The sequence below is a fragment of the Ascaphus truei genome, chromosome 1 (genome assembly GCF_040206685.1).
Source record: "Ascaphus truei isolate aAscTru1 chromosome 1, aAscTru1.hap1, whole genome shotgun sequence".
NCBI lineage: Eukaryota > Metazoa > Chordata > Amphibia > Anura > Ascaphidae > Ascaphus > Ascaphus truei.
The window spans coordinates 214,695,430-214,718,426 of NC_134483.1; the positions used below are offsets into that span (position 1 = coordinate 214,695,430).

Here is a 22,997-nt window from a genome sequence, read left to right on the forward strand (position 1 = left end):
AGGAAAATATATACATTTTTAGAGAGCTGCCAACATAATGTGTAGTGGTCTTGAAATGCCATTTGACTTTAATACCAGGGGGGGAGGGAGGAGGTTTATTAATACAGCAAGCCACACTTACTTTGTTTGCATTTTATTTTACAATAAAGGGTAGTTAGTATCTGTCTGTGAAATTTGGCAACGTTCTTCATGAAAATTGAGCAAATGAGAATTCTTCGGGTTATATGTAATGATCTCACAAGTCTCAGGCAGCTGGATTGTTCCATGTTTTCACACATCCTCGGGACAATGTAACAATGTAACAATGAATAGCAGAATAAGCTGCTGTCGTAATGCACTGGGCTAATGGTTAACTAGGGTTGCATTAACCCTTCAGGTGCCGGAGGAGACCCTCCGTCAAATCCTGATCAGGTGATCGCGATGTCCCAGAGGCCTTGATTGTAGTAGGTCCGGCTGTGCGAATCCTGCACTGGAGGCATGGTGGAGGCGTGGCCGTGACCTCACGTGAGCGGTTCGCCCTCATTGGCTGAACCGCTCACGTGACGCGGCCGTCGCGCAGCATTATCAATTTCAAGGGGCCTGTTCAAATTTCGGCCGCTTGGACGCGTCATTCGCAGGCTTGCGCAACTGAAAACATGCATTTGTTTTCGTGGCGTGTGCCGCATTTATGATCATGGCCTTAACCCGGAAATGGAAGAGGAGTCGTCGTCCTATTCTTTAATTTCCCCGCATTTCATGTCGCTTGCTGCGCTGCTGAAGGCAATCTATAGTATCTTAACTGTGCATACAATGTCTTGTATGTAATGTACACCCTGTTCATTTATGTAACTATGTATTGTAACCATGTATTATTTGTAATCTTAACTCTATGCCCAGGACATACTTGAAAACGAGACGTAACTCTCAATGTATTACTGCCTGGTAAAACATTTTTATAAATAAAAATAAATAAATCTCCCCTGGAATAGGAGCACAAAGAGGACGCAATGTAACTTGGAGTGCCAGACCCCATAACGTAGCGGCTACACTGTGGGTGCACCTAAAGGGTTAAAGGAATCGTCCCATGTAGCATTCCAAAACACACATAGAAAATGAACGGGAGAATTGGCTTCTTCAGAAAGCTTCATTGACCCTTAAAATAGGCATTTTACTCTGGGCCCACTGAATTAGTTCCGGTTCAGCTACTCCAGCTACCTGTTTGAGGTTGTGTTGGCTTCCTAATTGCTTTACAAAGAAAGAATGTATTAACAATCAGTGTTGTCACAAAAAGAGGTTAAAGATTGTCGTACCTCTCAAATACATTTGTTTATGTTTAAAAAAAAAAAGGGGATTTAAAAATACCTATTCTGTCAGATAACTTATTATGGCCCAGAAATGTCTGCCCCCAAAAGTGTGCTGACAGTGTCCTTTATATTACTGGTTTTCTATCCCTCTTACCCTCTTTACTTCCTGTTCTCTTTATCCTCATCCTGGTCTTTCCTTTAGTTAAAGAAGCAGTCCCCCCTACTCATTTTACCCACACCCATAAATAGGTGAGAAGCAGGGGGGTCTCCTCTGCCAACACGCATTCATTTTAATTCTCTCGTAAGTCCCTGACTCTCGAGATACATATATGTAAATGTAGCCCCATACCAACTAAATGGCGGGTTCAATCTCCCGCGTCCCATGGGGCCCATGAGAAACCGCATCCCTTATCCACTACAGCTTCCTATTGGACCACGTGATGCAGGGAACTCGGCGCTATCCAGAGTGGCAATTAACGCGGTTTAGGGGACTCCCTGCTGCCCCACTTATGTAAATAAAGGAGGACTATAGGGGGGTGGAACTGCTGCTTTAAAAACAGCAAGTTAGTTAGGGAAAAATTAGTTAAAATATATTTTCAGCAGAACAGAAAAGACACGTGCTGCTGCTTTGTGGGTATACACAGCACCTGCATATCTGCTAACTTTAGCCACGTGAATGTTAATGTTTCTGCTGCTGGCTTCCAGCAACCTAAATTCCAAGCTGCCACACGGATGCACTGAGGAGTAACTTGATATATACACTGTGGGTCCCGTTTTACTAGGATATTATTATTTTATAAACCTGTAGGTTTTGATTCATTGTCTGTTGAGGTAGAAGAGACTGATAATTCTCTTGAAGCAGTGCTACTTAGCCCAGTTCCAGAAAAGGGTGCTTAGCTGCAGCGCGCCATACACCCATGGGCTTAAAGATGTGCTAAAGCTTAGCACCCTTTTCTGGATCTGGCTCTTTTAGAGCAAGGGTGCGCAAACTCTTCTCCCAGCGCCGCCCTGCCTGCTCTCACTCCCTGCTCGCCCAAGCCCTCCCACCCCCCCAGCACCGGCGCCATGGCAAGGCGACGTCACGTGACCCCGCGGATTGCCATGGCGACGCGTCACTGGAAAGTTACAGAGGCCTTGTGTGATCACCGGCATTTTAATTTAAATGCCTTGAGGGAAGAGCGGGGCCTTTGTAACCTCCGCTCCGCCTCCCCCAGAAATTGTTGCGCATGCACCCCTGTTTTAGAGTAATCTAGGGGAGTATAAATGATAGGTTCTCCCTGCACCGCCCTGCCTGCTCTCACTCCCTGCTCGCCCTCCTCCCACCCCCGGCGCCATGGCAACGCGACGTCACGTGACCCGGCGGATTGCCATGGCGACGCGTTACAGAGGCCTTACATGATCACAGGCATTTCATTTAAATGCCTTGAGGGAAGAGTGGGGCCTCTGTAACCGCCGCACCCCCTACCCCAGAAATTCTTGCGCACCCCTGTTTTAGAGCAATCTAGGGGAGTATAAATGATAAGTTATTCCCACGTAGTACTAAAGTGTACTAATGGGAGCAATCCCCCCAGAGTTTCCACCTTCTCCGTGGTCAGGGTCCGGTAACGTGGGCATCAACCGTTGGTTTGTAGGGGAGTGGCGATGGGGCGCAGGCACCTCTGTGTTCCTGGAGCCCAGTTTGACTTTGGGGTTCTGACGTCACATGCATCTGACCAGCCTTGTAAAAGTTATTTACTGTATTAAACATGGTGATCTGAGAGGGGATTTGATATTCTCTGGCTGCTTCGTTTTACGCTATGTCACGGTGCAAACAAGAGTTTGCACAGAAAAAGCCCTCCTCGATCCCCCTTCCATTATTTTTATTGGCTCTTAGATAAGGACAGGGTGGGATAAGGGTAGAGGAAACACTGAATTGACAAATTCTCCCCCATTAAAAAAAAAAAAAGTAAATGGTACCAAATTTTCAAAGGAAGCTAAATCTTTGCTTTAAACATTGCTACATTTGTGTAAGGAAGTCACTGCATTGCGTTCTTTACAAAATATTGTTTTTCGATCACCTATAAAGGATTGCGGCTTATTGAGTTCATGGTATAATGCTTAAAATGTGAAAGATTAACACACAATGGTGGATATTTTAAAGACGATGTTGCTTCCCAGTGCCCTCAGTAACTTTGTGAGTCAGTACATGTTTAATGCATTTACGTCTGTGTAATTAAAATATGTTCAAAAAAATAAAATAAAATAATGTTTTTCTTTTCTTTCTATGCCTGAGCAAATGTTTGAGAACTCGCTAGAAGGGGAAGGCACACTGTAAAGTGAAGCTTTGTTTGTACATTGTGTGTTGTGCCCTGTCAAACACTGTCAGAAATGCTTTGGTACTTTGCAATTCATCAGAAAGCACAATTAATAGCGAAGGGTAAATGCAATGTACGTGACACAGCTGCAAAGAGACAATAACACGAAAACAAGTGCCTCCACTTTACAAATGTAAATAAGGTGTCTAAGAGCCCGCTGAAGAAGATGTGCACTGACAGGAAAGCATACATTAGAGCAGATACAGTAGCTGCTCTGTGGGTATTCTCCGTGCTATAAGACTGAGATGAAAGCATTTTGGCTTTCTCTTTGTGTTGCATAATTTATCACCATTGTGCCGTTCCAGTTCATGTCCTCTTAAAAAGTCAGTTTGGGCTTTTCCTTGTCATTCTCACCATATCATCTTCATTCAAGAAGGCGCTTGTATAATGAAAATGTAAGTCACAGCTCACGACGTAAAGGCACTTGAAGCTCTGGGCCGAATCATTATTATTTAAATGCAGGCACTTTTAGGCTGTCCTGCCTGGATTTTATGGATGTAAAACAATATTGTCGTATTTCAGGATGTTCAGCGTCTTCAGCTTCAACTCTGCCGCTCGCCGCATTCACAGATTTCTGTTTTAATTGGCACATGAGTAGGCTCCGGGCTGCAGCACATTCCTCTGCAAGCCGGTTCGCTTTCTCCTGGAAGTGAAGCTGCCACGGGACGAGTTCCAAGGTTGGTTTTGCACGTCTACAAGACGACCAAAAATACAATCAACAGGAATCGCATTGAGCGACGCATACATCAAGTAAATAATAATAATAATAACAACGTTATGTAACTTTTAGTGGTGACAGATAGAAAGTCAGACCTGTGCGACTTGCACATGCTGTACATGAAATGTCGGGGGCCTTGTTAGTGTAATGTACGGTATGAAAGGTCAGGCGGCTGGAGGAACCCTTATGTACTGTAAACAGAATTGAAGGTTAGTTCTCCCTTATTAGGCATCCAAACTCCATTTAACTTTCTAATCTAAGTGCTATTAATTAATCTCTTTGGAATACGAAACATATGGCTATATAAATAGCATTCAGGAAGGGGCGTCTCCAGCCAGCAAAGTTCTGCTCAATAGGGACAGATTTATATGAACAATTGTAGTGGGGAGAGAAAGGCGGCTGCTCTAAAAATGGGATCTGTGATATTTTATTTAGAACATGACATAGTTTGGTTATGATAAATCGCCTATAGTGTTGTCTACAGTTATTAGTGACTTGTGTGTGCTTTTGTACAGACCTGTGCAAGCTAAGACTGTCCCTGGTACAGTACATCATGACTTTTGATGGTTTGAATGGTGTCAGAATGATGAGGATCAGGCTTTCCCCATTGACGAGACTGTTCCGTTCTTTCACCGGGATTCTTTAAGCTCTGAGACAGGTTATCACCCCGCAATCCAACGGTAACTGCTCTTGGCTTGCCTGGTAGTTATGGTGAGACAGAGAGGTGCGATACCCAGTATTAGAGTGTAGCCAATCTCCCTCATTGTGTGAAAGTGTTGCTACTGTAGTTTGAAAATATGGGGCCATATTTACTAGGCAATCTTCTGCCCTAAAGCATCTTCCAGCGCTGGAAGCACAGGACTAAAACAAATCCACAAAATAAATAAAACAGGCTGTGATTTTACCTTCTGTGCAATGCTCTGCAGGAGAGACGTGCAATGCAATGCTCTGCAGGAGAGGCATCCAGTGCTCTGCAGGAGAGGCATGCAATGCATTATTCTGCAGGAGAGACGTACCATGTTCTGAAGAAGGGGCGTGCAATGCTCTGCAGGACAGGCATGCAATGCTCTGCAGGGGAGGCATGCAATGTGTTGCTCTGCAGGAGAGGTGTGCAATGCGTTGCTCTGCAGGAGAGGCATGCAATGCTCTTCAGGTGAGGTGTGCAATGCTCTGCAGGAGAGGCATGCAATGCATTGCTCTGCAGGAGAGGTGTGCATTGCTCTGCAGGAGAGGTGTGCAATGCATTGCTCTGCTGGAGAGGCGTGCAATGCTCTGCACTAGAGGCGTGCAAGCTCTGCAGGAGAGGCATGCAATGCTCTGCAGGAGATGCGTGCAATGCTCTGCAGGAGAGGTGTGTAATGCTCTGCAGGAGAGGCGTGCAATGCTCTGCAGGAGAGGTGTGTAATGCGTTGCTCTGCAGGAGAGGTGTACTGTACAATGCATTGCTCTGCAGGAGAGGTGTACCCCACAATGCATTGCTCTGCTATTTGTTTCATGTTCAAAAGAAGAGGGCTACTTCTTGTGTAAGTAGAATATTTTGGGGATTATTGTGACGCCTGTGAAGGATAACTGATATACAGCAGTCCTCGGTTATCCAACAGAACCCGTTCTGGAAGTAGCGTTGGATAGTGAAACCGTTGTAAAGTGATTTTCATATTAATCAGTGGCGGTGAGCGTTGGATAACGCATTCCGGTGTAGAAAAACGGCCCATAGGGTTGAATTGTAAAGTAAAATGTTGGATAGCGAGGACTACCTGTACTTTTAACAATGTTACTATGACACACTCCTCTGGAGCCTGTGTTCTTCCAAAACAACGCCCCCTTATTTTACAGCCCCCTATTCACTGTGTTGCTTTTGTTTCTCTCGACTTTTTAATAAATATCTTAATTTTCCAACTTCTCTTCTTCATAGCATTACCCTGTTATCGTGTTCTCAGACCAGTAGGGTAATACTTCAATATAAGTGTAGTAACTTGATTTAAAAATAAAACTCCCGGACATGACTTTCTAAGAGATCTGCAAATTGTGCGCTAATTGCAACTGCGTGATACTTTATGCATTCAATTTATGATTGCTTTTCACAACAGGTCATTTTTCTTGCTTCCATCTGTGTGTAACTTCTAAACAACTAGCTGAGTAATACTGCGGCTTTCTTACATTTCTGGCAAAGTTCCATTGTCATGAATGTTATTAATTTTACAGGAATTGATTGGCCATTATGTTATTTACTTTCCTAGCCTAATTGTGTCTATTGGAAAAATGTTAACATACGAAGTCATACAATTTCTATTTTGTTATTTAAATAGTATTGGGCAATAATTTAATATATCCTGCTGCGTGTAAACTGCCACCTCCTGATCCTTGCACATAAAAACGCAAAGTTTTCACTTTCTGTATAAGCGTTTGCAATCAGCTGCCATTAATTTTTTGGGCATACAAGTTGCCTGGTTATGTGCAGAAGAATAGTGAAGAAAGTCAAGCAAACTCTGAGCTAATCAGGTTAAATAAAAGTTACATTTGTTTTCTTGTATCACAGCTTCCTGGGGAACTTATGCAGAACAAATGAAGGTTTCTAATAAATGAGCATGTCTGAGTGGAAGTCCTTTTTATTCATCTGTTCTCCAACGCTCTTCTTAAAAACGGCAGAGGAACAAGTAGTACCTCGAGTGGACCCAAGGAATGCAGATCTGTGTTCCAGTGACAGGTTTCTTACCACAGCACTGACTGAAATGTTAAACCTGGCCAGCTTCAATAACAAAGAATCTAGAGACAATAAGTGTGATCTCACTAGCTAAGGATATCTTAATAGAATACAGTTCTTTTTTTTAGTTAAAAGTTGGAATAGTCCGACAGGCTATTCTATATAAATTGTGTATGAGAGAATAAAAACTACGCAGGGTTTTATTCTCAGACACAATTTATGTTGTAAGTAAATATTAAGAATTATATCTTTGGTTAAATACATGTAAATAGCAATCACCCAGCTGGCAAAACTGTAGTTGGAATCGGAAGACTTACTGTATACTAAATTACTGGCGGCACACGTCTTTAACGCAGGCTGTGCTGATAAGCTATGTTATACGGCAGGCATTAGCATATATGGGCGCATGTTAACATGAATAAGAAGCTCACTTGCGTGTCATTACCCTTATATGCTAAGAGATAATGGGGAAACAGTCCTGTTTGAGACGTGCGCATGTGCTCATAAGTGATATCTGTATGTGCTGTACAATAATTCAACTGTATGGTAAAAAAAACCTAATAATATTCCTTTTAAAGATTTCTTAGGAAATTCTAAGATACTTTCTTTACATTACCAGTTATTTAAGACTGCTTTAGCAATTTAAATAGTCCCCTCCTCGATAATAGAATATATATTTTAAAATGTAGACCATGCCTGGCTTTGCCTTCCTAGTTAGTTCAAATTGTTGCCTCTGTTTGGACTACTCACCTATAGGAGGCACTCTGTAGCCGTCATTGGACTGATAGGAGCTCAGAATGAATAGGTCACTTTTATTCCTCAACTTTGCTTTGGAAACCAATTGGTTACCTTCAGTTAAGGTTTGGCCTAAAACTGCTTCACAGAAAACACTCTGTGGTACATTATTATGACTTGCGTCCATATGAGGGCAGCAGTTAGGCGAATTTGTTGTAGCTCCATTTTACTGCATGTGGATACCGTGACCAGATTTTGAGTCGGGACACAATACATGCATGGTAATAAACGCTATGCTTAAAGTACATCAAGGTCTACAGCAGCACATTTTGTGAAGGCCAATTATCATTAGATAAAAAAACCCCATAAAAACCCACGCTACTGAAGCTTGGTTTTCGTGCCATTCTCATCTGGAGATTTTAAAGCTGGATTTACTTGTGAGTCACCAACCTCATATCCGGGCAGTATTAAAAACATTACTTTGCGTTTACTCCTGAAAACGGAGGGATAGCATAAAAACAATTTTAAATCCAAGCCTCAACTTCTTTTCTATATAATGTATGAACACACGGATAAGGTAAGCATGTGTAGTAAAATTATCAACGCAAAAGTAGGAAATCTACTCACATACTGGCACACTTCTTTAACCCAGGCTGTGCAGATAAGATGTGTAATGCGGCATGCATAAGCATATAGGGATCCATGTTAAAATGGATAAGAATGAAAGAGTGACACACTGGGCTCAGCATGACATTACCAAGAATTTGTTAATGTCCAGTTAATATTAAAATGTCTTAACATTTACTTGACAACACCAGATACGGATAGACAGATAGCAAGCTTTCCGCGTTATAGATTTGCTTTCCTATCCTATATAATAAAAATGAAAGCACTGTATGCCTGTCTGCATCTTCCTGTGTCCCTAGGGGAAATCTCATTGGTCCCTTGGCCCGCCCGCCCGCCCCCGCACCTCTGATTTCCCTGAGGCGGAGTGACGACACACACACACAACACACACACACACAAACACACACACCACTCTCTCTCTCTCTGTCCTCTCCCACCCACCATCACACTCACCTCCCCCCCTCAGCTCCCCCCCGGAGCTCCGCTCAGCTCCCCCCCGGAGCTCCGCTCAGCTCCCCCCCGGTGCTCCGCTCAGCTCCCCCCCGGTGCTCCGCTCAGCTCCCCGCTCAGCTCCCCCCCGGTGCTCCGCTCAGCTCCCCCCCCCATGCTCCACTCACCCCCCCCATGCTCCACTCACCTCCCCCCCCCATGCTCACCTCCCCCCCATGCTCCACTCACCTCCCCCCGATGCTCCACTCACCTCCCCCCGATGCTCCACTCACCTCCCCCCCCGATGCTCCACTCACCCCCCCCCCTGATGCTCCACTCACCTCCCCCCGATGCTCCATTCACCTCCCCCCTGATGCTCCACTCACCTCCCCCCCCGATGCTCCACTCACCTCCCCCCCCGATGCTCCACTCACCTCCCCCCCACCGATGCTCCACTCACCTCCCCCCGATGCTCCACTCACCTCCCCCCGATGCTCCACTCACCTCCCCCCCTAATGCTCCACTCACCTCCCCCCCGATGCTCCACTCACCTCCCCCCCGATGCTCCACTCACCCCCCCCCCCCCGATGCTCCACTCACCTCCCCCCCGCCCGATGCTCCACTCACCTCCCCCCCGCCCGATGCTCCACTCACCTCCCCCCCCCGCCCGATGCTCCAATCACCTCCCCCTCCGCCCGATGCTCCACTCACCTCCCCCCCCGCCCGATGCTCCACTCACCTCCCCCCCCGCCCGATGCTACACTCACCTCCCCCCCCCTGCCCGATGCTCCACTCACCCCCCCTCCCGCCCGATGCTCCACTCACCTCCCCTCCCGCCTGATGCTCCACTCACCTCCCCCCCGCCCGATGCTCCACTCACCTCCCCCCGCCCGATGCTCCACTCACCTCCCCCCCGCCCGATGCTCCACTCACCTCCCCCCCGCCCGATGCTCCACTCACCTCCCCCCCGCCCGATGCTCCACTCACCTCCCCCCGCCCGATGCTCCACTCACCTCCCCCCCGCCCGATGCTCCACTCACCTCCCCCCGCCCGATGCTCCACACACCTCCCCCCCCCCGCCCGATGCTCCACACACCTCCCCCCCCCGCCCGATGCTCCACACACCTCCCCCCCGCCCGATGCTCCACTCACCTCCCCCCCCGCCCGATGCTCCACTCCTCCCCCCCGCCCGATGCTCCACTCACCTCCCCCCCCCCTGATGCTCCACTCACCTCCCCCCCCTGATGCTCCACTCACCTCCCCCCCGATGCTCCATTCACCTCCCCCCAGATGCTCCACTCACCTCCCCCCCCCAATGCTCCACTCACCTCCCCCCTCTGATGCTCCACTCACCTCCCCCCCGATGCTCCATTCACCTCCCCCCCCGATGCTTCACTCACCTCCCCCGATGCTCCACTCACCTCCCCCCCGATGCTCCACTCACCTCCCCCCGATGCTCCACTCACCTCCCCCCCGATGCTCCACTCACCTCCCCCCCGATGCTCCACTCACCTCCCCCCCGATGCTCCACTCACCTCCCCCCCGCCGGATGCTCCACTCACCTCCCCCCCCGATGCTCCACTCACCTCCCCCCGCCCGATGCTCCACTCACCTCCCCCTCCGCCCGATGCTCCACTCACCTCCCCCCCCACCCGATGCTCCACTCACCTCCCCCCCGCCCGATGCTCCACTCACCTCCCCCCCCCCCGCCCGATGCTCCACTCACCTCCCCCCCGCCCGATGCTCCACTCACCTCCCCCCGCCCGATGCTCCACTCACCTCCCCCCGCCCGATGCTCCACTCACCTCCCCCCTGCCCGATGCTCCACTCACCTCCCCCCCGCCCAATGCTCCACTCACCTCCCCCCCGCCCAATGCTCCACTCACCTCCCCCCCCGCCCGATGCTCCGCACACCTCCCCCCCGCCCGATGCTCCACACACCTCCCCCCCCTGCCCGATGCTCCACACACCTCCCCCCGCCCGATGCTCCACTCACCTCCCCCCCGCCCGATGCTCCACTCACCTTCCCCCCCACCCGATGCTCCACTCACCTCCCCCCCCCGCCCGATGCTCCACTCACCCCCCCCCGCCCGATGCTCCACTCACCTCCCCCCCGCCCGATGCTCCACTCACCTCCCCCCCCGCCCGATGCTCCACTCACCCCCCCCGATGCTCCACTCACCCCCCCCCGCCCGATGCTCCACTCACCTCCCCCCCGCCCGATGCTCCACTCACCTCACCTCCCCCGCCCGATGCTCCACTCACCTCCCCCCCCGCCCGATGCTCCACTCACCTCCCCCCCCGCCTGATGCTCCAATCACCTCCCCCCCGCCCGATGCTCCACTCACCTCCTGTGTGTGTGTGTGTGTGTGTGTGTCACTGTGTCACTGTGTCACTGTGTCACTGTGTCACTGTGTGTGTGTGTGTGTGTGTGTGTGTCTGTCACTGTGTGTGTGACACTGTGTGTGGGACACTGTGTGTGTGTGTGACACTGTGTGTGTGTGACACTGTGTGATACTGTGTGACACTGTGTGTGTGTGACACTGTGTGTGTGTGTGTGTGTGTGTGTGTGTCACTGTGTGTGTGTGCTGACTGTCCCCCCCCCCCCTCCATTGTTCCCCCCTCCAGTCCACTGTCCCCCCCCCTCCTCCTGTCCACTGTCCCCCACCCTTTTCCCCCCTCTCCCCCCCCTTTCCTAGCGGGAAATTTAACTCACGGGCAACGCCGGGTCTCTCAGCTAGTTTCCTATTTATGCCAGTGGTTGGAAAGAGGGATGAATTCTTATTAAACTGTTAGCTTGTTGCTTTTCCAATCTGTTATTGAGTCTAAATTGAGCTTTTCACTGCTTCCATTGCTAGTGTGGAAATGGCTCACCGAGAATGCAGACATTTCAGCCCATGATTACTGAACTCTTACTGTACTGTATGAAATGCATATACATTATGTCAATCCCATTTTTTGGGCGAGGACAGGCTGACTACAGGGAAGACAATATTCTGTGTCTTGCATGAAACATTTGTAAACGGCATCCTGTTATAGCTGTATAGGTGCTGTAGGTTGTCTTGATTTTATTATCTTTATAACACATTCCCGTATTTACAAAATAAAGGCTTCCCTCTTAGTAGATCTTTTCTAAAAGGTGGGATTGCCGTTCAGTTGTGATGTAAATTCACTGCATCCTACCTAGTCAGCTACAGTATCTGCTGAGGTGAACAGACCTATTTGTGTGCTGCTGTGGCATAGACATACCGGTTTGAAGTAAGAAAATATCTCAGACTGTGTACTGTTACATGGTAACTGTTGTATCCTGACTTAGAACAATACTACAACCTTGTGTCTACCATTGGTAATCAAATAATAGTGACATTCTTGCTCTCTTCCTATCCACAAGGACCCATCAAATTGGGTATAACATTTCTTGACTTCAAAAAAGGTACATACAGTAGGATAAGCTTCTCAAGACCCCTCAAAAGGTCAGGTTTTCATGATATCCTTGCTTCAGCACAGGTGGCACGAAGCACCTGTGCTGAAGCGGGGATACTCTTAAAACCTGACCTGTTGGGGGATCTTTAGGACTGGAGTTGAGCACCCCTAGGCTAAGGTACATTTAAGAATTATTTCCTCAAACGATATTACTGGAATCTAATGATGCCTCTCCATGTAACATCAGTAATAGCTATGCAGATTAGTGCTATGTATACTATTATACAGAAAACACAAATGACACATGGATGTAAACGCATTAGTGAGTTTGAAAAGATTGTATGCAGAAATCTGGGAGAAGTTGCATTTTCTTAATTTTCTCCATGATTATGTCAGGGAGGAGCAATTTTGTTATGATTATGCAGTGTGTTACAGGTACTGTGCCATAAACACAAGACGTAAGGGGTCAGCCACTCAGCTGCAGGTTATTTATCTGATACATTAAAAAAAACCCCATCAGTGGGAACATTATGAACAATATTTGGAGTGTTATTCTTAAAACGTGACACATCTTTCCTCAAACTTGATTTTTTTTTCTTTCTGGGCTTTGCAATGTTAACTGAAAAGAAGCACCATTTCCATTGCCAGTTTGTTTCCCAGGAGAAAATGCCCTGGAGATTACTTTTCTGTCCTAATGGCCCCTCTCTGATTCTCTGTTTCCTACCCAAATAGAGCTGCACTGTAGGCGCTCATGATTAAAGCAAGATGAAGCTGCAGAGGTTGGGTTGCGTACAGAGGGAGTTTATCCCACGCGAGGCTGAAATACAGGGGGCTTATTGTAGTTATATGGTGGGGCCTCCTCTCTTTGTTTCTCATGATGCATGGTCTTGCTCTGGGATATGTGACATCCTCTGTTAGTGCTGTTACTTAGTCACACACCCACATACAGTACTACAGCAAGCTACTTCTCAGTACTGAAACTCAATATGAAATGGTTTCATCTCGCCTCTTCTGCTCTGTAGTTAAACTTTAAATGCATAACTAACCTCTCACCTAAATGTATTCCAGTTCAAACCTCAGCTGTTTTTCTTTGTGGAATACTAGAAACCTGAGTGAGAGTGTTGGGTACGTTTTAGGTATTTCGGCAGGAATTGCAGGCTTCTGATTTCTTGAGGCTACATTACAATTGATTACGTGGAGCAATGTGTTTTAAGGCAGGACTACACAGGGCAGTCCTCTCACACCTAATTATTTTCACATTTAGAACAATATATGAACTGTTTTTATGTCATTGGTTTATAATAGTAATTATCACCTCTTGGGCAAAGCATTAACATGCCGGTTATATCTTGGAAGAGGTGAGGTACCATTGCTACTTTAAAGCTGAAGTTCAAGCTGACGTTTAAAAAAATATATATATATATATATTCAATATGTGCATCAATACAATCTACACAGACAAGTGTTTAGCTAAGCTGCAGATCGATCTGTTCTCCTGTAATCAATCGCTTGCTCAGGGTTATTTAATTCAGTTCTTGCACAGTATTTGGGGCAATGTAGTTCCTGGAATATGATTGACAAGGAAGTAACTAGATAATATTAGTTCACTGCTAGAGAGAGGGCGGGGCTCAAGAGCCAGAGCCTATCAGAAGGGGAATGGGCTGTCACTTTGGAAATGCTTCCTACATTAGAAACATTAAACATTTTTTTTTTTAATTTTAAATGTTACAAGTATATTCTCAAAGTACAGAACTGATTTATTAAAAAAAAAAAACAACACATGTAGGGTATAGCTTGAACTGCTGCTTTAAGAAATGTTCTTTTCTTTTTTGTGGTATATTGATTTATAAACATTTTTGTAGAATCCTCATTTAGGTTGTTTGCTGCCACAGGAGCGCACAAAACATGTCTTTGCTTTTGAACCAACAATTTTTCTGAAAATACAGGCTTATTTACTTTCCAGCATTATCCCTCCACTGCTCCCTTTCCTGGAGAGATTTGAATATGTGGTTTTTAACACCTTTAACAAGGACTAACAATGTTGTCGACGATTGAGTTAGTTAGTCAGTAGTGAAGTGTGTAACGACCATCTAAGTTAATTCTTGAGATCACTGCATCTTATCCCGCGGTTAAATAAAGAATCTGGGCATTCTATATTCTCTTATCGGTTCCATTAAAATTCACAGCACTACTGGATAACTCAAATCCTCAGTAACATTGAACTTCAGATGTGTTTATAATTGTTGATTCTGCCCTTTCCATCCTGTTGTTGAAAATTGAATTCAAATCTCAATGTATCATGCCTGGTGAAATGATTTATTTTATATATAAATATGCAGTCCGTCTGCATGTTCCAAAAGCATCCATTCCCTTCACTGGCTGACTCGCTGAGATAAGGAAATGTTCAAATGAAATATCTTACAACCAATATAAATACTGTGTAACGATTTGTATTATCGATGTCGATATGTTCGAATATGACAAACTTTTTAACCAGCACTGGGAAGCAGCAGTATTTTGTTCCTTGTGATGTACAGTAGTACACTGATTATCTCCTTTTTTTGAGATTCGAAGCATATTTTTCCTTTTTTTTTCACTGGATGGCAAAATTGAAAAGTTGATGAATTAACTTGACGGTGAGAGAGCAAATTATATACAGGCATACCCCGCTTTAAGGACACTCACTTTAAGGACACTCACTTACTCGCGAGTAAGTACATGTCTCCAATAGGCAAACGCCAGCTAACGCATGCGCCTGTCAGCACGTCCTGAACAGCAATACCGGCTCCCTACCTGTACCGAAGCTGTGCGTAAGCGGGGACACTATAGAGCCTGTTACACATGCGTTATTTACATCAGTTATGCACCTATATGACGATTGAGGTACAGTACATGCATCGATAAGTGGAAAAAAGGCAGTGCTTCACTTTAAGTACATTTTCGCTTTACATACATGCTCCGGTCCCATTGCGTACGTTAATGCGGGGTATGCCTGTAGTGACTAGCTTTTGTGCCCGCTGCCGGCACATCTCCCCGCACTGCTGCCGCAACTCCCCTCGCTGCCGGCACATCTCCCCCCCACCCCCACACTGTTACATCTCCCCACGCTAGCTGGCACATCACCTCGCAACTCCCCTCGCTGCTGGTACATCTCCCCCGCTGCCGGCACATCTCCCTGTCCACCCTCCCTCCCGCCCCCCTGCTGGTACATCTCCCCCGCACATCTCACATCACACACGATCCAGCCAAGGACATGCCCCCTCCCTTAGTAGCCACGCCCCCCCCGCTCTAACATTTTTGCAGGACACCCGATGGAAACGTAGAATGTCCATAATTTGGGAGGTGAGTCACATTGGAAGCTCAAAATAGTTGCGTTGACCTACAAATCCGCAGCACAATGTCCAGTAAAAGTTTTGTTGTGCTACGTCGTGCCGTTTGTGAGATTTCAATGCTTTAGACATACAAACAAAGAGACGGAATAAAAAACTTAGAAATATAGTATAGATATTATTTATTTTGAATTCTTTCTAACACGCTACTCACCAATAAACTCCGTACTAGAGCGCTTGTAGGAACTTAGAACACCCACGCCAAACCTACAACCGGGACCTACCGAAAGAAAAGGAAGACCAACAAAGGGTGGGAAACATGAACGGGAGCAGGAAAGATGGCTGCCGGGGTATAAGGGTCAGTTTGTGATGTTTTGTTTAAAAAGGAAGGTTTTTAATTCCTTTCTGAATGGAAGCAGAGACTTCTGATTTCTTAAAGCAGTTATCTTTATAGGAATATAGTACAGCAAAGGTTATTGCACATGCTCAATGAATAATATCGAGTTATAAAACAGAATAGCACAGATTTTCTATAGAATTCAATGGTAACGATAATGCAGAATATAAAAGAATATTCCACCATAACACACCAGCGGGTGCAATAACCCCGGCTACATCTGTACATAACAAAAAAGACCTGAAAAACTGCAAAACAATCAGTCTCCTTTCAATCAGTTACAAGATTTTTACAGAGATACTCACTAATTGGCTGCAGCAGATACGGTACTTTTCCAGCCTAGAGAACAGGATCTCACAGTTGATACAACACAATGGACCACATTCAAGATGTACAAAAAGTGATTTCTGAAAGTAATACATGATCTATTACTTCGCTTGGGGTTTTAAATTCCAAAAACATATTTAAGACCTCAGCAGTTATAAAATGCATTAAGAATTTTTTTTTTTGACGAAGCATACACTGGTGAGGGACATTTATGAGAATGCTTCATCAACCATGAGATATGAAAATAAACAAAACATGGAAATACAAGGAAGATAAGGGTGTGCAGCAGACAACATTTTATTTTTGCCATAAGTCCGTCCAGAAGACCTCCCTAAATGAATTGGAGAACTCGCGAAAGCAAGTAAGAAGGTGGACCTCCATATGAATCTTGGTAAGACCAAGGTGATCAACAAATGTTTCAAGTCTACAAAGATCAAAATACTGTTTACTTAATAGAACTAGAAGCTTTGGTAATAAAATGGACAATATTTCAATGGGAAAGTGTTCGACCAGTGTTTTTTTTTTTTTAACTGTGCTCACAAATGGATGTGAAACTTGAACCCTAGGATATGCAGATCATTCAGAAGCTTCAGAATGCTCAACAGAAGTATGGAGATATATATATACTGGGTATTAGCAAAGAGAGAAAAAAGAATGAATGAGCTCGGAAGCAAACAAAAGTCTGTGACATCTTAAGGGTTGCAGATATTAAACTGGCAGTGAGTTGGTCATATCGCAAGCAGGGGCTGGCTGACAAATGTTATCCCGGGGAGCAAGCCCAACCAACCGGCCCAGGAACCAAGCAGCCCACACATAAAACACAGATTCACGCTACATGCACCATATACACACGTATACACCATACAATAAGCAAGCTCCTTATACTGTACGTGGAAGCGTACAATAAACAAACACACCAGATATACATACCATATGCATAAATACACATACACCACATACATACACAGTGCATGCTATAAATATATGCAGAAACAGAATATACATATACACATAAATATATATATACACACACACACACACACACACACCGTATTGGCCTGAATATAGTGCTATGTATTTTTTCCTAAAAATGTCCTTCCGAAAACTGTACTCGTATTATATGCGCAGCCTAACACCTTTTATTTTTCAAGTAGAACACCTTTAAAACTTTAGGTTCGTATTATGTGCGATGCCGTACTATATTCGGCCCAAACACGGGTACATTGTATATTAAATTCAATAATAATTTGATGTCCACAATGAAATGTGTTCCTGCATTTCTTGGTGCAGAAAGAATTACATCTCATGCCTGTGATGAATAAAATAACACATTGTTGGTACACGTTTGCTAACTTGGCTTTGCTTTTATCTTTCTAGCCGTCCTCAGAAGGTGTGCCTGTGTCCCTTCCTGCCAGCGCATCCACTGCACGTCTCCACTTGCTTGTACATTGTTCAGCATCCAGCTGAGGTGAGTAAGGCTATGGGAAGGGTTCAAGTTCAACCACCTGCTTAGTTCTGAAGTGTGGGAAAGGGCAAAAGGAAACTGTCTGGTTTCAACATCTGCAGCTTCCTGCTAAGCACAGCTAGAACTTTACCCATCATTTGATGTAATATGCACTAAAAGTTGCTTAGCGTTGCAACTAGGCTAGAACGTTTGAGGAAGCACAAGACATAGTTTAAAAATAAGCATCGGCCTGTATATTTCACCAGGTTGCACTCTGAAGGATTTACTTTACTAATGCTGTTTGGGAGGGGACTGACTAATGTTTGTCATTTAGTCTCACAGTACCAGGAATCATGTACATATCATAAAATAATTATTTGATTGTTCATTAGAATTTAAATGGAATAATATTAAAATGAATATATTTGGATTTAATATTTGTAGCCATTACATATTTGAAAATGTTTTTTTTTTCCCCACAGCTTTACTAAACATTATCCACATTAATAACACACCAGGACAAATAAAAACCTTGCCTTTGCATGAGTTCTTTGTATAGTAATTTCAACATGTGGAAAGTATTGGAAGCTTTTAAAAGGTCCTCTCACTTATGTATATTCCCACTGTTATTACAGTAAATATATACATTTTATAATGTATTTGACCATTTAAATCGTCAAATCCATTATGCAAATCTTCTGATTCAGGTTAATGATGCTGCAACTACATATTACATGTTATCCCGGTTATGGGAGTTATATTACTAGCAAGGCCTTGTGAAATGCATGTTGGCTAATTTGTCTATTGTGGGTGCTGTCCAAGATAATTATTATCCCTGAACCTGTCAGAGAGGCCCTAGAATCACATTTGGTAGCAATCAATTGTGATCCGTTTTGGCAGCAAAAAAAGGGTTAAACAAAGCATTTTTCGTCCCCCATCTTTAACCAGTGATTTTGCAGAAACAGTTCACAGGAGACAGGCTGTATAGCTCAGTATATGCATCCCCACTGCTGCTGTACAAGATGGATATGATTTTTGAATGAGTTTAGAGGCGTCTCATAAAAAATACTGCTTTTCTCCTGGATGTACAGCAAGTGGGCTGGAAAATTCCTTGTGCCATCCATCCATCCAGTGAACGCATGGTGACAGTGTTTAGTGACTGTGATAAAGTCTATGACCTGTAATTGTTTAGTATACAAACACGTTATAGGAATATCATTTAGCAAAGGCTTTTGGTGGGCCGGGAAGCATTGCTAGAATATTTGTAAGACCCATTGAAAAGTGTCATGTTAGAGCTTTACAAAATATGTGGAGTAATTAAAAACGCACAAAAACGCTCGCGGTATCTTTAGTGAGGCAGAGTATCTGCCTTGCAATCTTTCACTGCGTAAAGGTGTAGTCCCTTCTAGATCCATATTCTATGAATGCCAGCTACATTTTTAGGTGGTTATATCTTTTTAAAGTTGGCTTGTAAGCATGGTGAGCTGAGACAAGGGGTGGGTTTCATTTCTTCTGGCAACTTCTTTTGTGTGATGTCACTGCGTGTTTTTTGTTTATGTACAAATAAAGTAAGCATAATTAATTAGAGTTACAGATGCAGCATTATGGTTGGTCGAGCTGCAACACCTAAATCCGCTGCAGCACCGTGCTTTTTTCATCTGTGCTCGCGGATTCCCAGTAATGAGACTTAATGAATGGCCCATTGGGATTAACACGGCGCGGGACTCTCGCTGTATGAATCCTATCGGGTTGCACCTGTCTGTCAGAGACGCGCACTAAGAGTGAGACAGAATCAGTACCTGTCCCGGTGCGCCTATAATAGTCGATCGCACAGCTTTTATTTTAATAACACAGTATTGAAGCAGGGGGTCTCTGGAGCTGAACCGCGTTAATTTCAGGTCGGAGACCCCCTGCTTCTCGAGTTACAGGCCACATTATGGTGTGCCGGTATCCTCGCTATGTTTAAATTTTCCCGCGTCACGACCCATGTGACCGGGACATTTAAATAATTAAAAAATGCACAATTAAAGAAAATCCAATCAATATGTTTCGTATTCCCTCTGGGGTAGGGCTGTATGTGGCCACTAGTGGTGTGCGTGTGGTAGGTTCTTTCTGTGTGTATTGTAGCAGGTGTTCTCGAAAACTTCATAACGAACTTAAAGACACTGATAATGGCACAAAACCGTGCAACAACACACTTTTCACTTATTTCAAACCTAAAATTTTATTAGATCTTAATCTAAGTCCTAATAATAGATAAAGATATGACACAAAAACATGATGATTTTCCACATTTATTTATCCACAAATGATACAACATTCAATATCCATGTGTGAAAAAGTATGTAAACCTTTAGGCCGGGGCCATAGTACAAAATACAGTGTTGAGCTGCGCTGACGCTCATGCTCTCCTGCTCAAGCAGGAGCTTTTTTGTGTCCTGGCATGAGCGTCAGCGACCACGCTTGTGAGGCGGTTGGGAGGCGGGGCTAGCGTGCCACGTCAAGGCGGCGACGTCACGGATTGCCATTGGCTTTTGCCGGTCACGTGCCATTGGCTTTTCACCGGCCCCCACGCTTCCCTCAGCGCAAAAAATTAACTGATCTGTTGGCTGCAATTCCACACGCCTGCGGAACCGTCTACCAAAGCCCCACACATGCCAGATGCAGGAGGTAAGTTTCCTGGCTCAGTGCGGCTCTCCGCTGTATTTTGTACCATGGCCTTAGATTCAGTACCTGGTGGCACCCTCTTGAGCAGCTGTGACTTCAACTAAGTGTTTCCTGTAACTGCTGGTCAGTCTCTCACATCGGATTTGAGGAATTGTGGCCCTTTCTTCCTTACAAAATGGCTTCAACTCAGTGACATTTGAGGGCTTCCTTGCATGGACACCTCATTTCAGGTTCTGCCACAACATTTCGTTGAAGTTTAGGTCTGGACTTTGACTAGGCCATTCTAAAGTGCGGAATTTCTTCTCTGCAGCCATTTTTTCGTAGATCTGCTTTTATGTCTAGGAACATTTTCCTGCTGCCCGACCCACTTCAGCTCACAGACGGATGGCCTGACATTCTTCTCTAGAATCTTCTGATAAAATGCAGAATTTATGGTTGTGTCAATGATGGCAAGCGGTCCAGGTCCTGAGGCCCCAAACCATCACACTCCCACTGCCATGCTTGACGGTTGGGATGAGGTAGTTCTGTTCGAACGCAGTGTTTGGGCAAAAAGTTCTACCTTTGACTCATCTGTCCAGAGAACATTGTTCCAGAAGTATTGTGGATCAGCTGTGTGCTCTTTTGCAAACTTCAGACAGGCAGCAATGTTCTTTTTAGAGAGCAGTGGTTTCCTCCTGGCTATCTTCTATGAACACCATTCTTATCCAGTCTTTTTCTGATAGTTGAGTCATGAACACTCACATTAGACAAGACGAGAGTGGCCTGCAGATCCTTGGATGTTACTCTGGGGTTCTTTGTGATTTCCTGGATGATTTGCCGTTTTGTTCTTGGAGAGATTTTGGTAGGACGACCGTTCCTGGTAAAAGTAACTGTGGTCTTGAACTTTCTCCATTTGTAGATTGTCTGAAAGTGGATTGGTGGAGCCCCAAATCCTTAGAAATGGTTTTGTAACCCTCTCTAGACTGATGAGCATAAATAACTACTTTTCTGAGGTTCTCATAGAGATTTATTTTGATTTTGGCATGACGTGTTTCCACACACCTGTATGGTGAAGACCAAACTCACAAAGTTTCTGATCTTTATATAGGGTGGGGCCTCCCAAACTCACCCCTGAAGATTTACCTAATTATTTAAACACCTGATTATCCCCTTTAATTTAGATTAAACCGTCATTTCACTTACCTTTGCACATACCCTGATTCATAACTACTAATTGTTTGTCTAATTCATACACCATTTTGTTACAAAAGACATGGAATTGTTAAATATAAACCCTATTGGATATTTGATTCAAGAAGGTTATCGTGGAAAAACTATGGAATTTCCGTCATTATCATTGGGGTTCACAAACGTTTTCTTGTCACTGTGTGTGTGTGTGTGTGTGTGTGTGTGTGTGTGTGTGTGTGTGTGTGTGTATATGTGTGTGTGTGTATATATATATATATATATATATATATATATATATATATATATATATATATATACAGTCTTCGACAAACCTATACATTTGCACGCCCCGGGCGAGTGGATTTAACATCGTGGCGAGCTCCTATTGGCCCATGCAGCACACGTGTGGTACCAGGTGGCGAGTAGATTTTTTTGTTCGGCGAGTAGATTTTTTGGTGATTTGTCGACCACTGTATATATATATATATATAGATCCCCTGATGAAATCAGCAAGTCTGAGGAAAATATTTCTTGCTCAATTACCATGAAAATGTGCACAGTTGTAGGTCTGTTATTTAGACACTATATAAAAAGTACAATGTAGACAATCAGCTGATAGTAACTAAATTGATGTTACTGTATTATGTCAACAACGAGATACACTGCGGTAGGTTCATGCAGGGCCGGTCTTGCTGGGCCCAAGGCGGCATGCTGGCAGTGGGGAGCCCCTTGTAACAAAGTTAAGGGACTTACCTTGACAAGCAGCCCTCCGACAGCATCATGACGTCACGGCGGCATGTGATGTCACATTGCCATGGTAACATAACGTCATTTGACGTTGGTCCCTGAAAGAGATGTGTGCAGAGGTACACTGATGGAGACCAATTTGGGTGAAATTAAAACATGCTTTATTGAGCCTGTTCTTTTAAACTCTGTACAGCATACAAAAACAAAATAAACACCCACTCCACTTTGGAGACATAATAGGAAATACATGCCCTACAGTAACTATCTTTGAGTGGCTGGATAGGCCAGTTCCCAGTCCAAAAATATAATATATTTATCAGGGAGCAATATATAAGAAAGTCTTATCTGGCTGTGCTGATATGGGTCTCCGCTTCCTCCAGATGCAGGCGTTGCAGTCCAGTCGCTCCGACGAAGATAAGTCTTGCTCTTTCTGAAGCACTTTGTAACGTGCTTATCTTCTTCGCTTAACACCATTTTGTACCTATGCACTTGATGAGGTCATCATGCTGTCACTAATTCCAAAGAATATTTATTAGATTATCAAATAATTCTTAAATGTAATAATCTACTGTTACAGACCTATAATTGCTCAAATTATCCTGGAAGATATGACAAAAAAATGTAAGGGGCCCCTTTTTTTGTGAACAAA

General features: G+C 44.8%; 1 protein-coding gene across 1 annotated transcript in view; it reads left to right on the forward strand.

Moving 5' to 3' along the window:
- DTWD2 (DTW motif tRNA-uridine aminocarboxypropyltransferase 2) overlaps positions 1-22,997 on the forward strand; it is a 219,075-nt gene that overhangs the window by 35,053 nt on the left and 161,025 nt on the right. Inside the window, exon 3 of the mRNA XM_075601155.1 lies at positions 17,701-17,791. Within this exon, the coding sequence (XP_075457270.1) occupies positions 17,701-17,791 (91 nt within the window). The remainder of the gene's footprint in view (positions 1-17,700; positions 17,792-22,997) is intronic.